At 39.5% G+C, this 17,256-nt stretch overlaps 1 protein-coding gene across 5 annotated transcripts in view; it reads left to right on the forward strand.

The window, feature by feature from the left end:
• ART3 (ADP-ribosyltransferase 3 (inactive)) overlaps window positions 1–17,256 on the forward strand; it is an 86,904-nt gene that overhangs the window by 62,999 nt on the left and 6,649 nt on the right. For 3 of the 5 annotated variants that reach the window (XM_060299499.1, XM_060299498.1, XM_060299501.1), the window contains 7 exons: window positions 9,343–9,375; window positions 10,231–10,263; window positions 11,252–11,281; window positions 13,136–13,168; window positions 13,783–13,815; window positions 14,437–14,469; window positions 17,202–17,231. In XM_060299499.1, the coding sequence (XP_060155482.1) occupies window positions 9,343–9,375; window positions 10,231–10,263; window positions 11,252–11,281; window positions 13,136–13,168; window positions 13,783–13,815; window positions 14,437–14,469; window positions 17,202–17,231 (225 nt within the window). Of the gene's footprint in view, window positions 1–9,342; window positions 9,376–10,230; window positions 10,264–11,251; window positions 11,282–13,135; window positions 13,169–13,782; window positions 13,816–14,436; window positions 14,470–16,387; window positions 16,902–17,201; window positions 17,232–17,256 lie in introns of those variants that run through there. The other 2 variants (XM_060299502.1, XM_060299500.1) reach the window with 2 other exon arrangements.

Genomic DNA, 17,256 nt, shown 5'->3' on the forward strand with positions numbered 1-17,256 from the left:
GTTTTGGTATCAGGGTGATGGTGGCTTCATAAGAATTTGGGAGCATTCCCTCCTCTTCAGTCTCTTGGAGTAGTTTGAGAAGGATAGGTATAAGTTCTTCTTTATATGTTTGGTAGAATTCCCCACTGAAGCCGTCCATTCCTAGACTTCTGTTTGCAGGGAATTTTTAAATTATGGATTTTATTTCACTTCTAATGATTGGTTTGTTCAAATTATCTTTCTTTTTGACTCAATTTTGGCAGGATATATGTTTCTAGAAACTTTTCCATTTCTTCTAAGTTGTCCAATTTGTTGGCATATAACTGTTCATAGTATTCTCTTATGATTTTTTGTATTTCTGCACTATTGGTTGTTATTTCTCCTCTTTCATTTCTTATTTTGTTTATTTGGGTCCTCCTTCTTTTCTTCTTGGTGAGCCTGGCCAGAGGTTTGTCAATTTCACTTATCTTTTAAAAATACCAACTCTTGGTTTTATTGATCTTTTCTATTGTTTTTTATCTCTATTTTTATTTAGTTCCTCTCTGATCTTTATTATTTCCTTCCTTCTGCTGACTTTGGGTTTTGTTTGGTCTTTTTCTAATTCTTTTAGGTGACAGTTTGTTTATTTGAGACTTGTTTCTTAAGGAAGGCCTGTATTGCTATTACCTTCTCTCTTAGAACTGCTTTTTGCTATATCCCATAGATTTTGTAAGGCTGTATTTTCATTGTCATTTGTTTCAAGGTGTTCTCTGATTTCCTCTTTGAATTCATCATCAACCCATTGTTCTTTTTAGTAGCATGTTGTTTAGTCTCCATGTGATCGGTTTCTACCTTTTTTTTCTTTTCGTGGTTGATTTCTAGTTTCATACTGTGGTGGTCAGAAAAGATGCTTGAAATAATTTCTATCCTCTTAAAATTGTTGAGGCTTGTTTTGTGTCGTAGTATGTGGTCTGTTCTAGAGAATGGTCCATGCACCCTTGCAAAGAATGTGCATTCTGGGTTTTTTGGATGTAATGTCCTGTAGATATCAATTACATTCAACTGGTCTATTGTGTCATTTAGAATCTTTGTTGCCTTGTTAATTTCACCTGGAATATCTGTCTATTGACGTCAGTAGAGTGTTAAAGTCTCTTACTATTACTGTATTCCTGTCAGTTTCTCCTTCTATGTCTGTTCGTATTTGTTTTATATATCTAGGTGCTTCTGTACTGGGTGAATATGCTAATGAGTGTAATATCCTCTTCTTGTATTGATCCCTTTATCATTATATAGTGTCCTTCTTTGTTTTTCCTTATGGACTTTGTTTTAGTCTGTATTGTCTGATATGGATATTGCTACCCCCACTTTCTTGTTGTTTTCATTTGCATGAAATACCTTTTTCCATCCCCTCACTTTCAATCTATGTATGTCTTTTGCCCTAAAGTGAGTCTCTTGTAAGCAGCATATTGTAGGTTCTTTTTCTTTTTTTAATCTGCCATTCTGTATCTTTTGATTGGAGCATTTAGTCCATTGACATTTAAAGTAATTATTGACAAATATATGTTTATTGCCATTTTAAACCTTGTTTTCAAGGTGATTTTGTAGTTCTTCCTTGTTCATTTCTTCTTTTTGTTTTTCTTTTTGTGGTTTTCTTTTGTATTATGCTTGAATTGCTTTCTTTTTGTTTTTGGTGAATCTATCGTATGGTTTTGACTTGTGGTTACCCTTGTTTTCAAGTATGTTAACCCATAACTACTTACTTTAGACTGGTAGTCATATAAGTTCAAACACATTCTAAAAGATCTACAATTTTAATCCCCTCCCCCATATTTCATGATTTTGATGTCCTGTTTTACATCTTAATGTTTATGTTTTTGCTGTTAATTGTAGTTATAAACACTTTTACAAAATTTTTCTGATTTTTTTTAATCTGTGTACTGGCTTATTTAAGTGGTCTTCAATCCTTTTCTACATTTGCCATTCCTATTGTGACTTTCCCTTTCTTATAGATTCTTGATTCTTTTCTATTTAGAGAAGACCTTTCAATATTTCTTTTAGGTTAGGTTTAGTATTGCTGTATTCTTTTAGTTTTTGCTTGTCTGAGACATCCTTTATCTCTTCTTCTAGCCTAAAGGATAGTCTTGCTGGGTAGAGTATCCTAGGTTGCAGATTTTTCCCTTTCATGACTTTGTTTAACAGTGTTTCTGCAGAGAAATTAGCTAAGAGCTTTATGGGGGTTCCTTTGTAACGGACTCTTTGTTTCTTTTTTGCTGCCTTTAGATTCCTCTCTTTATCTTGAACTTTTTCCATTTTAATTATAATATGTCTTGGTGTTGATCTGTTTAGGTTCATCTTATTTGGGACCCTCTATGCTTCCTGTACCTAGATATCTGTTTCCTTCTTTAGGTTTGGGAAGGTTTCAGCCATAATTTCTTCCAATATATATATATTTTTTGGCCTTGCCATGCAGCTTGTGGGACCTTAAATTTGGCACGTTTTATATCATCCCATAGACCTCGTATATTGCTTTCATTTTTTTTTTCATTTGTCTTTCTGTCTTTTGTTCTGATTGGGTGATTTCCATTATTCTATCTTCCAGATCACTTATTCGTTCTTCTACATTATTTAGTGTGCTATTCATTGCTTCTAGATTGGTTTTTATCTTGGTAATTGAGTTGTTTTTGATTGGCTCCTCTTTATAGTTTCTAATTCCTTGTTACGGTGATTCTGCATTTCTATCAATAATCGTTCTTAATTCATTTAGCATTTTTACTACCTCCTTTTTGAACTCAGGGTCAAGTAGAGTGGAGAGGTCTGTTTCATTCTTTGTTCTTTCAGAGAATTTCTCTCGTTTTTTAATTTATTTAAAAATTTTTATAACTTAAAAAAATTATTTATTTAATTTATTTATTGTTGGCTTCATCGGGTCTTCATTGCTGCACGCAGGCTTTCTCTAGTTGCAGTGTGCAGGCTTCTCATTGTGGTGGCTTCTCTTGTTGCTGAGCATGGGCTCTAGGTGCGTGGGCTTCAGTAGTAGTGGCGCGCTGGCTCAGTAACTGCGGTTCGTGGGTTCTAGAGCGCAGGCTAAGTAGTTGTGGTGCACGGACTTAGTTGCTCCGCCGCATGTGGGATCTTCCTGGACCAGGGCTCGAACCTGTGTCCCCTACGTTGGCAGGTGGATTCTTAACTGCTGTGCCACCAGGGAAGCCCCTCTCTTGTTTTTTTAACTGGGACCAGTTCCTGTGCTTTTTAAATTTTACTTAAATTTGTGTCTCTATAAATTTAGGAGAAACAGTTATCTACTGTGGTCTTGAAGGGCTGTTTTTGATGTGGGAGCATTCCCGAGTAGACTGTATGAGTCCAATAATTTTGGTGCATTGGCTGCTTTTGGTATGGATGCTAGCCACATCTTTCCTCAGAGCGTTAGCCCCTTGACAGGGCATGTGATTGGTGTTGTGGTGACCAGAGCCTGCACTGGATTTGGGTGGGGCCTCCTCTTTGCTCCATGGAGTCCCATCCCTTTCTTGCCTAGTACTAGGCTGGTGCTGGGGGCTGGGGTGTTGTGACTGCAGGAATCGAGGTGATTGCGTTGCCACCTGGGCCTGGGGCTGCCTCTATGGTAGGGCTCTCCTAGGACCTCTCTGCCCCAAATCCGGCTCCAAGCTGCTGTGTGAGGTGGGCAGAACTGGAGCCCTTCTGCCAGGAAAGGAACATCTGAGTACTCCTCACGTGTGATTCTCTGATGCTGCCTGTCACCTACTGTGCACACCAACAGAGACGACTGCTGGAGCCAAGCCCTGCCATGCACGCTGACAATGAGCTCTGGTTTGGCCCAGATCACACCCCAGGCCCTCTGGGCTGTTCTGCACAGCTACACAGAGTCCTCTCCCAGGGTCCATCTCCCTGAGTTTCAGTGCCTAGCCACTGCAAATACTAGCAGCCCCACCCAGCAGGCCTTTCAGGCTGGGAAGTGCAGCAAGGTGGAAGCTGTCAGCACCAGACTCTCTCCACCCTGGTTGCTAGCAAGCCATAGTAAAGGGTTAGGTTAACTGTTGAGGAGGACATTTCGTATCTGAAGAGAGAATTCGTTAAACAGACAGATAAATTTTCTCCTAATTTTTTCAGACTAATCATATAATCATAAAGTGTTAGCTTGTGGGGGCAGAGTCAAGATGGCAGTGTGGGAAGGTGCCGAGTTAGGTCTCCCCACAACTAGGGCGCCTGCTGGCCGCGGATGGGGGACCCTGATGGCCAAGGAGATGGGAGGAACCCCCAAGTGAACAGGTAGGACGTGGGGGGACTGAGGGGGGAGGAGAAGTGGAGGCCAGATTGGCGCCCCTGAGGCCAGGGAGATCAGGAGAGGCAGGCAGAGGGGCCCTCCAGGAGGACTGGGAGAGGAGCAGAGGGCAATTGCCCACCCACTCAGGCCCGAGGAGCCTGCTGAGCTCCCAGGCCAGTCCCCTGCCCTCCAAGCCCCCCCCCCCCGCCCCCGGCTGCATTGGTCCTGGGGGCATAGGAAGGAGGCCGGGGAGATCAGGAGAGGCAGGCAGGAGGGGACCTCCAGGACCAGAGGAGCGGGAGAGGAGAGGAAGGCGTTTGTCCCTCTCACTCAAGCCCAGGAAACCTGCTGGGCTCCCAGGTGAGGTCCCCCACCCTCTGAGACCAGGGGTGGGGGGCACGCCTGGTCCCCTTCTGTTCCGTTGAGCCTAAGCCCCACCTCCTACAGACCCCAGGGCCTTTTCCAGCCCTGTGGGTCCTGAGCACTGGCCCCACCCAACACCCAAACCTTGCCCTTGCTTAGGCCCCACCCTCCAGAGTCAAGGCGTTTACACCCCTTTTTTTTTTGCTTTTTTCTTCTTTTCCCTCCTCCCCTCTTTTACTATTGTGGTACTGTTGTACCTTCTGGTTGGTGTTTCATCTATATTTTAATTTTTATATTATTTCTAACATATCTGTTAGTTTCCTAGTCTAATTTTATTTTTTACTTTGCTACTGTTCTCTTTTTTTTTTTTTTTTTGCCACCCCACGTGGCTTGTGGGATCTCGGTTCATGAGCTGGGGGTTGGGCAACAGCTCCTGTGGTGGGAGCTCTGAGTCCTAACCACTGGGATAACAGAAACCTCAGACACCTCAGAGAATATTCATCAGAGTGAGGTCTCACGGAGGTCCTCATCTCAGCACCAAGACACAGCTCTACGCAACAGCCTACAAACTCCAGTGTTGGAAGCCTCAGGCCATACAACCAGTAAGACAGGAACACAATCACACTCATTTAAAAAAAAAAAAAAAAAGATGGCAAAAAATAGTCACAGATGAAGGAGCAAGGTGAAAACCTACAAGACCAAATAAATGAAGAGGAAATAGGCAATCTACCTGAAAAAGAATTCAGAGTAATGATAGTAAGGATGATCCAGAATCTCGGAAATAGAATGGAGGCATGGATTGAGAAAATACAAGAAATGTTTAACAAAGATGTAGAAGAACAAACAAACAATGACGAACAACACAGTAACTGAAATGAAAAATACACTAGAAGGAATCAATAACAGAATAACAGAGGCAGGAGAATGAATAAGTGAGCTGGAGGACAAAACGGTGGAAATAACTACCAAAGAGCAGAATAAAGAAAAAACAATGAAGAGAATTGAAGACAATCTCAGAGACCTCTGGGAAAACAATAAACGCACCAACATTCAAAGTATAGGGGTCCCAGAAGAAGAAGAGAAAAAGAAAGGGTCTGAGAAAATATTTGAAGAAATTATAGTGGAAAACTTCCCTAACGTGGGAAAGGAAATAGTCACCCAAGTCCAGGAAGCACAGAGAGTCCCATACAGGATGAACCCTAGGAGAAGCACACCAAGACACATATTAATCAAACTAACAAAAATTAAATTCAAAGAAAAAATATTAAAAGCAGCAAGGGAAAAACAAAAAAAATAACATACAAAGGAATCCCCATAAGGTTATCAGCTGATTTTTCAGCAGAAACTCTACAGGCCAGAGGGAGTGGCAGGATATACTTAAAGTGATGAAAGAGACAAACCTACAACCAAGATTACTCTACCCAGCAAGGATCTCATTCAGATTCAAAGGAGAAATCAGAAACTTCTCAGACAAGCAAAAGCTAAGAGAATTCAGCACCACCAAAGAAACTTCTCTAGGCGGGAAACACAAGAGAAGAAAAAGACCCACAAAACCAAACCCAGAACAATTAAGAAAATGGTAATAAGAACATACATATTGATAATAACCTTGAATGTAAGTGGATTAAATGCCCCAACCAAAAGACACAGACTGGCTGAATGGATACAAAAACAAGACCCATATATATGCTGTCTATAAGAGATCCACTTCAGACCTAGGGACACATACAGACTGAAAGTGAAGGGATGGGAAAAGATATTCCATGCAAATGGAAATCAAAAGAAAGCTGGAGTAGCAGTACTCGTATCAGATAAAATAGACTTTAAAATAAAGACTGTTACAAGAGATAAGGAGGGACACTACCTAACAGTCAAAGGGTCAATCCAAGAAGAAGATATAACAATTGTAAATGTTTATTCACCCAACATAGGAGCACCTCAATACATGAGGCAAATGCTAACAACCATGAAAGGAGAAATCAACAGTAACACAATAATAGTAGGGGACTTTAACATGCTACTTACACCAATGGACAGATCACCCAAACAGAAAATAAGTAAGGAAACACAAGCTTTAAATGACACAATAGACCAGATAGATTTAATTGATGTCTATAGAACGTTCCACCCGAAAGTGGCAGAATACACTTTCTTCTCAAATGCTCATGGAACGTTCTCCAGGATAGATCACATCTTGGGTCACAAATCAAGCCTCCGTAAATTTAAGAAAATTGAAATTGTATCAAGCATCTTTTCTGACCACAACGCTATGAGATTGGAAATCAATTACAGGAAAAAAACTGTAAAAAACACAAATACATGGAGGCTAAACAACCAAGAGATCAGTGAAGAAGTCAAAGAAGGAATAAAAAAATACATAGAATCAAATGACAATGAAAATACGATGACCCCAAACCTATAGGACACAGCAAAAGCAGTTCTAAGAAGGAAGTTTATAGCCATTCAATCTCACCTCAAGAAACAAGAAAAATCTCAAATAAACAATCTAACCCTACACTTAAAACATCTAGAGAAAGAAGAACAAAGAAAACCCAAAGTCAGTAGAAGGAAATAAATCATAAAGATCAGAGCAGAAATAAATGAAATAGAAATGAAGAAAATAGCAAAGATCAATAAAACTAAAATCTAAAATCTTTGAGAAGATAAACAAAATTGATAAACCCTTAGCCAGCCTCATCAAGAAAAAAACAGGATGCAAATCAATAAAATTAGAAATGAAAAAGGAGAAATCACAACTGACACTGCAGAAATACAAAGGATTATAAGAGACTACTACAAACAACTATATGCCAATAAAATGGACAGCCACGAAGAAATGGACAAATTCTTAGAAAGATACAATTTTCCAAGACTGAACCAGGAAGAATTAGAAAATATAAACAGATCAATCACAAGTAATGAAATTGAAACGGTAATTAAAGCTCTTCCAACAAACAAAAGTCCAGGACCAGATGGCTTCACAGGTGAATTCTACCAAACATTTAGAGAAGAGCTAACACTGATCCTTCTCAAGAGTTTGATCCTTCTCAAACTCTTCCAAAAAATTGCAGAGGGAGAAACACTCCCAAATTCATTCTACGAAGTCACCATCACCCTGATACCAAAACCAGACAAAGATATCACAAAAGAAGAAAATTATAGACTAATATCACTGATGAACATAGATGCAAAAATCCTGAGCAACATACTAGCAAACAGAATCCAACAACATATTAAAAGGATCGTACACCATGATCAAGTGGGATTTATCCCAGGGATGCAAGGATTCTTCAATATACGCCAATAAATCAATGTGATACACCACCATAACAAATTAAGGAATAAAAACCATATGATCATCTCAATAGATGCAGAAAACGCTTTTGACAAAATTCAACACCCATTTATGATAAAAAAACTCTCCAGAAAATGGGCATAGAGGGAACCTACCTCAACATAAAAAGGCCATATATGGCAAATCCACAGCAAGCATCATATTCAATGGTGAAAAACTGAAAGCATTTCCTCTAAGATCAGGAACAAGACAAGGATGTCCACTCTCACCACTCTTATTCAACATAGTTTTGGAAGTCCTAGCCATGGCCATCAGAGAAGAAAAAGAAGTAAAAGAATACAAATTGGAAAAGAAGTAGCAAACTGTCACTGTTTACGGATGACAGGATACTATACATAGAGAATCCTAAAGATGCCACCAGAAACCTACTAGAAAACAGTATGGAGGTTCCTTAAAAAACTAAAAATAGAACTACCATGTGACCCAGCAATCCCACTACTGGACATATACCCTGAGAAAACCGTAATTCGAAAAGACATGTACCACAATGTTCATTGCAGCACTATTTACAATAGCCAAGGCATGGAGCCTACGAAAATGTCCATCGACAGATGAATGGATAAAGAAGATGTGGCACATATATACAATGGAATGTTACTCAGTCATAAAAAGGAGCGAAATTGAGTTATTTGTAGTGAGATGGATGGACCTAGAGTCTGTCATACAGAGTGAAGTAAATCAGAAAGACAAAAACAAATATCGTATGCTAACACATATGTATGGAATCCAAAAAAAAATTGGTACTGGTGAACCTAGTTGCAGGGCAGGAATAAAGATGTAGACATAGAGAATGGACTTGAGGACACGGGGTGAGAGGGGGAAGCTGGGGTGAAGTGAGAGTAGCATCGACATATATACACTACCAAACATAAGGTAGATAGCTAGTGGGAAGCAGCAGCATAGCACAGGGAGATCAGCTCGGTGCTCTGTGATGACCTAGAGGGGTGGGATAGGGAGGGTGGGAGGGAGGTTCAAGCGGGAGGGGATATGGGGAATATGTATATGTATAGCTTTTCACTTTGTTATACAGCAGAAACTAACACAGTATTGTGAAGCAATTATACTCCAATAAAGTTCTATTAAAAATAAATACATCAATAAATAAAGTGTTAGCTTTGGATGGGACTCTGGAGGTCATTTGAAGCAATCTCCCAATAAAAGATACACATAAGGGAACTGAATTCCAGAAAAGTTAGATGTTTTATCTAGAGCTACTGCTCTTTGGTGACTGTACTATGAATACAAAAATGTAATTTGCTTCCCACTAAATTATGAGTCTGATAGACTAGGAGCTGACAGATTAGATTACCAACAGGCACAGACCAATTTGAAATCTTTACTAAGGTAGATTGTGTCTAACTAATAAAACTTTATCTTTATGTTTCAGGACTAAAAACTGCAAATTGTGTTGAGAACATGGGTAAGATATGCTCTAGAGTATTATCTCTGCAATGGGAATTTTATCAGTGTTATTTCTCAGAGGAATAGGTCAGAGCCACCCCACTGTACTGTCATACTGTCAGCCATTGTCTTCTCAAGGCTGAGTTGTGCTACTGCTACTACCTTTTCAGGGGGAGGGTACAGGAGCCCACCCTAAGCCTATCCCAGCCTTGCCTGTGGCTGTTCTCTCAAGCATTGCATTTGCCTTGGGCAGGCAGGGACCATGCCACTCTGACCCTAGCCTATCATTACAGGACTTTGACTCCTGAATACCCCTCCATGACTCCTATGCACAGAGTTAGGCTTGTATTCCTTTGTTTTGACATCTTGGGGAGTAATATTTGGGAGACTGATGAAGGATTCCTTCCCTCATCAGGGGAAAGACTGGGGAGACAGAACGGTAGTGTGGTCTGTTTCCTCTTCCTCAGGGAAAAATGGAGAATATAACAAAAATAGTCTCTCTTAGAGGACCATAGAGAAGATTTGGGAAGGTAAACAGGAATTCTAAGAGTAGTCAGGAACAACATTATCAAATTAGGCTCAAAAGATCTGAACCAAAGTTGACAGGAAATGCCTTGGACTGATGCATGCTTTGGGTGGATCCTTTTGAAGATTTATTTAAATAGCTTGAAAATAAGGGTCCATTTCTAGCTGTCTTCCTGGCTAGTTTTTCTTTGAATTCTTCTTAAAGTAATTAAAATGAATCTATATCCATTTATTTTTGAGACTGAAATTTTATATTTCTCATATTGCCATATTTTGCCTGTATCTTGACGGAACCTGACATTCACATCTAAGTATAGTACTATGTAATGAAAACATGTTTGTATTTCAGAATATTTTCAACACATCAGTGTCTACAACTCTGGTAAGTATGCTCTATTTTTAAAAATAATGGATGTTTAATAGCTCTTTCCTGTTCAGCAAATTCAATTCTTAGCTGACAAAAAAGAGTACTTTGCAAGTATGAAGGAGTAACCTGGCAGATATGCGGCGGAAAAAAGAATCCATTCTGGGGAAATTTACCCCCTTGCAAATGAGAGAGTTGGCTCTCTGGAGATCTGAACAATATGGAACCATTCTAGGGAATAAGGCTGGGCGGACCTGAAGGGCTAGGCACTCTTGACCAGGTCTGAGGCCTCTTATGTATAGCTCTATTCTCAGTCATTGAGATTAGCCTGTGTGACACCAAACAACCAGATGAAAGTAGAAAAAGTTAGTCATTTGCCTTTTTCAAGTAAGGTGATGTTTGGTATCATTTGACTAAAACATCTGGGTGATTAGACGCTTTCCCCAGCCCCTAAGTTTCCACTTACGGTGATATGGCCCAAATCACTTCTTTGCATTTAAGTTCCTTGTTATGTATTTGGCCCATGTAGCTACAATAAGTTTTTATTTATTGAAGAGAGAAAAGTATCTGGCCTTTCCTTAAGTATGCAGTTTACCTGACGTTTGGAAGATATTTCCTGTCCTTGTGTGAAGCATTTCATGCCCCTGAGGACTTGCTTAGTAACACTTCTTATTGGCAGGGCAGCCACAAGTTTTACTGGTCACTTCACAGGGACTTCAGCTGACTCTTCAAGACAGACATTTTTCTAGCTTGTGGAGATCGCTAGGAGACTTACTGTGTATAACAGTTTCTCTTAGTAGGAGGGTCCAGAGGAATGTTCCAGCCCAATTAGCCAAGGTGCATTTAGACTGTGGCTGACACTTAAATTTAGTAGCATTAGCTTACTGGATATATCAGGTGCATCTTTATGGCCATAATTACCTGAAAATAGTTCTGCTCCAACTGTGGTAACTCCCAATTACTTTGTTCTATCATTAAAACTGGTAAGTTTCTTTTTGTAACTTAGGTGTGAAAAACCAGAAACTTGAAGACCCTGGTAAGACATTTTCATAAACTCTAGGGGCTTACATTTGTAAGACAGCTTCCTGAGGGTGGGAGTAGGTGGGCATGGTAAGGAAAAGTGGGAAGAAGGCAGAACCCACATTAGCTTACTAGTTTGGTATATAAGAGACGCTCCTGAGTTCCAGATATCCTTCTTTATAAGGACGACCCAGCAGCTCTGTCTGTCTCCTATCTAACAATCCATAGGTCATCCCAGCGGAGCAGTTAGAGACATGACATAAGAAACTAGTTCTAGAGAATTTACTATCTTCTGCTTTAGGCTAGCTGTTACATGGATAGAGGAAGGTGTGACTAATTATTCCACAAACTCTGTAACCTAGGGTATTCATCAGGAGCATAAAAAATGGCATTTTTTCCTAAATTAAAATGATTTTATATATGTATATATATTTCTGTTTCTAGCAATCTGAGTAACAAATGCTATTAGCTATATCCGTCTGATTATTTAGTATATTCCAAAGTATGACTCATTCCCCAATTTTTTTTGTCTTTCTTAAAAATGATATTCTTCAAGGGTGCTGGGACAGAAACACTCTCATAAATTACTGGTGAGATTATAAGTTGGAACTTTTCTGGAGGACAATTTCAATAGTATGTATCACTAGCCTTAAAAACGTCCATACCTTTTAACCTAGCTATAACACTTTTAGATATTTGTCCTAAGGGAATAAACATAAAAATTTGTGTACAAAATATGTACAGAAATGTTTATGCAGTGTTATGGTAGCCAAAATTTATAAATAACCTTAGTATCCAACAGTTGGGTATTGTTAAATAAATTATATCCATACTATGAAACACTCACCAATTTAAAAACCATGTTTTTGAAAAATATCTAAAGATATGAGAAAGTACTTATAATACAGTGACAATAAAAAAGGATAAAAACAAACTCTACTCAGTACTCTGTAATGGCCTATATGGGAAAAGAATCTAAAAAAGAGTGGATATATGTATATATATATAACAGATTCACTTTGCTGTACACCTGAAACTAGAACATTGTAAATCAACTATACTCCAATAAAAATCTTTTAAAAGATAGGATAAAAACAGCATATGGAGTATACTATCAAATTTATTTTAAAATGTCAAACGGTACAAACTTCCAGTTATAAGATAAATAAGTACAGGGGATGTAATGTGCCACATGACTATAGTTAACAGCTGTGTGGTGTATTTGAAAGCTGTTAAGAGAATAGATCCTACGAGTTCTCATCACAAGGAAAAAAAAACATTTTTTCCTTTTTTTTTTTTTTTTGGTATCTGTATGAGATGCCGGATGTTAATTAAACTTATTGTGGTAATCCTGTCACAATATATGTAACTCAAGTCATTATGCTGTATACCATAAACTTATACAGTGTTTCATGTCAATTATATCTCAATAAAACTGAGAAAAATAGTAAAAAATGTATATGAGCATGTACATATATATATATATATATATATATATATATATATATAGCAAAGAGACAGGAAATATACCAAAATATTAAGACTGAATAGCTCTGATATCTGGGATTATGAAAGTTTCATTTTTAAAAATAAATCATGACAAATGTAGGTCAGAGTCTAAAAAAAAATCAACAAGAGATATTTTGCTTAATCTAGGAGAGTGCCTGGATCACTAGCCATAGTTCTCACAGTAAGTTAGGCACCAGTGGGTTAAATCTCTTTCCCTTTTCCCCCAAACTCTAACAGCTTTGAGAGTGGGTCATCTCTCAAAGCTTTTAGAGTTTTCCACTGTAAATAGCTATATAAATATAAGGTTAAATTTTCAAGCTTACTGCGTTTATCACTAAATGTTTCCTATTCTCATCTTCAGGAATGAAAAGCCAGGAGTCCACAGTCTTACCTGGTAAGTGATCTTCTACTTACTCTCAGAGACTAGCTACAAGATTAGAAGGAGGCATGAGGACTCCTAGAACTAAGGACGTTACTGGACATGGAGAGTTTGAGGAATAAGTTAAGTCAAAACAGAGGGACTCTAATTATTGAGAGATTATTATGTTCCATGCAGTAATGTATTGAACAGTTTTATAATGTATCACCTTTAATCACCACTTACTACAAACCTACAAGGTATTTCTTTTGCGTAAATAAGGAAATGAAGGTCAGAGGGATTAAGCCTGCGCAATCACAGAGCTAATAACTATAATGACAATAGAGCTAAACCAAGCAGAGTCTTAGACCCAGTACTATTTCATTTAAAAACCGACGTACTGGGACTGACTGCCTTATGAAGATAAGGTTGGTCAGATAATGAAGTTCTTGAACTCCACCATAAGGAGTCTGGGCTTTGTCCAGTTAGAGAATGAAGAGCAATTGAAAGGTGTTTTTGTTGTTACTGTTTTCTTTTTCCTTTTTTTGGGAGGGGAGTGGGATTGAAGATGGGGGAGGTATAGACCAAAGGGAGCATTAACAATGCAAGATAGTTGATTAACACTAACCAATATTCATTTCTGTCTTCAGGTGTGAAGAGCCAAGAAGCCACCCAAATACCTGGTAAGACAGCTTTGTTTACTTTCTTGGCCAAAGTATGAGAAGAGAAGGATCCCCCCGTGTATTAAAGAGAATATTGTCATGAGATTATTATTCATTACTATTTCGCTTACTGCCGCCTACCAGTCATTCTACAAAGATTTAGCTGGGGAAGAGAGTAGAAAAGTACCTTTCCTCCCTAGTGTTCATGCCTTCCTGGAGCAGGAAAGTTAGCTCTGCTGGGGGCATGGCTGAGGGCAAGGCTGCTGGGACCTGGATGCATGCAGTCCAGCCTTAGATTCTATAGCTAAAGGTACTCAAAAGAAACTTCAACTTCATGCAAAAGCTAACTGTTAGCTTTGGCTAATAACATCTCAGCATCTAGGATCGCCAGGTAACTAAGCATAGTACTCTCCTGGCATAGAGGCAGACTTAATGAGGCACCATGGCAGAAGGCTCCTCTGAGTTTGGCATGGATTTGCACAGTGAGGGTTCATGTAGCCAGAACTTTTAAGTAAAAAGCCAGAAACTACAGTGCAGTGGGACCTTTGGTGCTTGTATCTCTTGAGTTCATGAGACGAGGAGTTTGGAAATTGTACTCACTGGAACAAACTGCAAGTCACTGAAAATTTCTTTCTCACGTAGGAATGAAAACTCCAGAACCTTTTTCACTACCTGGTAAGCAATGCTAGGCATGCTGGAGAGGAAGCTGCCAATCCGGGGAGCATAGATATAATTGTCACCATTAGATACGCAAGGGAGGCTAAGTACTTTGCACAACAAGATCACGTGAGTGAGTGAAGGACTCAGGTCTCTTACCTTATGACCAAGTACCTGTTTCTTAAAACTTGTGGTTCCTCTAGTGTTTTTCCAGTATACTTATCATGACACATTTAACCTACCTTCAAGATATAACCATGAAAGCAGGTATTTTAAAAGTATGGGGCTGTTGCTGAGGGTGGGGCCTTGAGTTTCTGTGGCCAGAGAAACTGAACAGTATGACCCCTGTCAAGTCAAAAGGGCCTCAGAACTCACGCTTACAGGGGAGGAAAAAAATGAAACGGCCCTCAAACTTAATTTTTTTCCTGAGACAAGAAGAAGTTAAAAAAAAAAAGTGGACATTATCTAATATTTTACCAGAGAGCTATGGACAATAATAAGACTTGTCTAGGCCTCAGAATTGTCGTCTTTCACAGGTGGCTAACACATGTCATGTTACCTTATAGGGATATCTGTAAGGACTATAAAAACACAAAATCTCAGGGCGCAAGCCCCTATCTAATGGTTCAATCCTGCTTCCGAGCTCATGTCGTGTTTTGCAAATAATTTGTGTTAGGTTCTGTTATTATGGAATGATCATCTGTTAAGGAAATTAGATTGTTGGCATCTGCTAAATGACATCCATCCACACAGTACTGAGTTTGCCTCACATTGCTGCCTTTGGATAATGTGTGCTGTGTACAGAAACAGCCGTTCCCAGTTCATGATCTAAAGCACTTGGCAGACCCGGAGAGAGAGGTTCCAGCAATACTTTTATATCACCCAGATTGGAACTGTTGGACTTATTTGGCCGCGACTTTGAAGTGAACCTCTAATGACACTGATGACACACTTCGCGTGTCTACATCTCTTCAGCTCGCGGGGCCTGAGTTTGCATAGTACTCTCGCTGGCACCTTAGTAGGCGCCCCGGCTGCCTGACAGGCAGCTGCTGAGCAGCATGTGGAGGGTGAACACGGTCTGGTCTGTGTGGACAGACAGACCCAACTTCATGAAGTCTCTCCTCTGCCGTTTTCCTCTGGGTAACTTTGTGTAGAGGTAACTTTATTTCACTTTTCTGCACCTCTGCTCCCATGTCTGTACAATGAAGAAAATTTCTGTCTTGCAAGACTGATTAAAGTCCTAATGAGATAAAAGTACCGGCAAAATGAATGGTGCTTTAAAATAGGAGTAAATGGTAGATGCCTTTATTATTATCTGAAAATCTTTTTTTTATTTGGGAATAAAAATGTTACAACCGGGTGAAAATCCTGGTAATAAATTCTTTTCTGGGGGCGGAGGCACCATGGGGTTCTGAGTCCTTTACCATAATCGTTCAGTTAGCTCCGTCTAAAGGGGGATGGGGAGAGGACACTTGAGCTGCACAGCTTCTGACACCCCAGGCTGCAAGCCAGAGGGGGAAATGTTGAGAACTCCCTTCAGTGTGTGCAGCAGACTGCTATTACGGTTCCCTGGGTCAGGCAGAGAAAAAGGCAGTTGACCTGAAACTGGGACAGTTGGCTTCCCGCTGCGCCTGTCTATTCCAGAATGGGACAGGAGGCTTCCCAGGGTGCGCAGGCTACCGTGAGAGAATCTGTGGTTACAGGAATAGCATCATCAAAGAGGTGTGTGTGAGAACCGTACAGTGTAGCACCATCCATTCTGTGCCCTTTCTATGTCCTCCAACAAATAGGCCACTCAGTTTTGCTGGGACTGTTTTGTATTGTGCCCTCTCCTAGAAAGCTGTGTGTCGTGCAGGCTTTTTAAAAAGTGGTGTCAAAACATTTACACAGGATCTCATATAATCCAATAAAAGAAATATTGTTAATACCGTTTCAGAGATGGAAACATGGAATATGGGAAGTTAAGGAACCTGTCAAAGGCTAGGATGAGACAGTAAGACCCAAACTTTTCAAGTTTTGTTCATTTTCTGTCACATGACACTTGTCTTCCAGCTAGATGTAGTTATAGAAAATACACCTCTAACCTGGGCTCCTAGAATTGGCATTTGGCTTCAAAGCCGTCAGAATATGGCAATATTGTAATATTTCAATGCTAACACACTTGGAGTTAGAATAGCATAGTAAGTAAGAGCAGAGGGTTTGAAAGCAGGCATTGCTACCACTGATTACCTCTGTGATTTTATGCAAGTTTGGGGGAACTTCTGTATAATATGGATAACTCTACTACCTACTAGGAGTGTAACAAGTAAAGGTAATAATGTACATAAAGCATTTGGTCAATGCGTGACACACAGTAAGCATTCAATAAATGATTAGTGTTATGGTTGTGCTTGGGAATCTGAGTTCAATATGTAGAAAAAAGACTTTTCTTTTTTAACAGAGTTTAACCTTTCTTTTAATGGAAACACACACACACACACACACACACACACACACACACACACACACACACACACACACACACACACACACACACACACACACACACACACGGTAAAAAATTTCAAAGCATGCAAATGTTTAAACACTGAACCCTTCCCCCAGTCCCACCTATACCTCTAAAACTAATGCCCTGCCCCTCAGTCCCACACGCAGAGATAACCAAATTAGCTTAATCATTTAATCACATTTTTCTCTTTGGGATAAATCTGTGTACAATGCAGTTAACTCAAAATCTGTTTATATTTTAGAAGACAAAAGTCAAGATATCGACAGTCCTGGTAAGAAATATCTCATTTCCTTAGT

The sequence above is a fragment of the Globicephala melas genome, chromosome 5, assembly GCF_963455315.2.
Source record: "Globicephala melas chromosome 5, mGloMel1.2, whole genome shotgun sequence".
NCBI lineage: Eukaryota > Metazoa > Chordata > Mammalia > Artiodactyla > Delphinidae > Globicephala > Globicephala melas.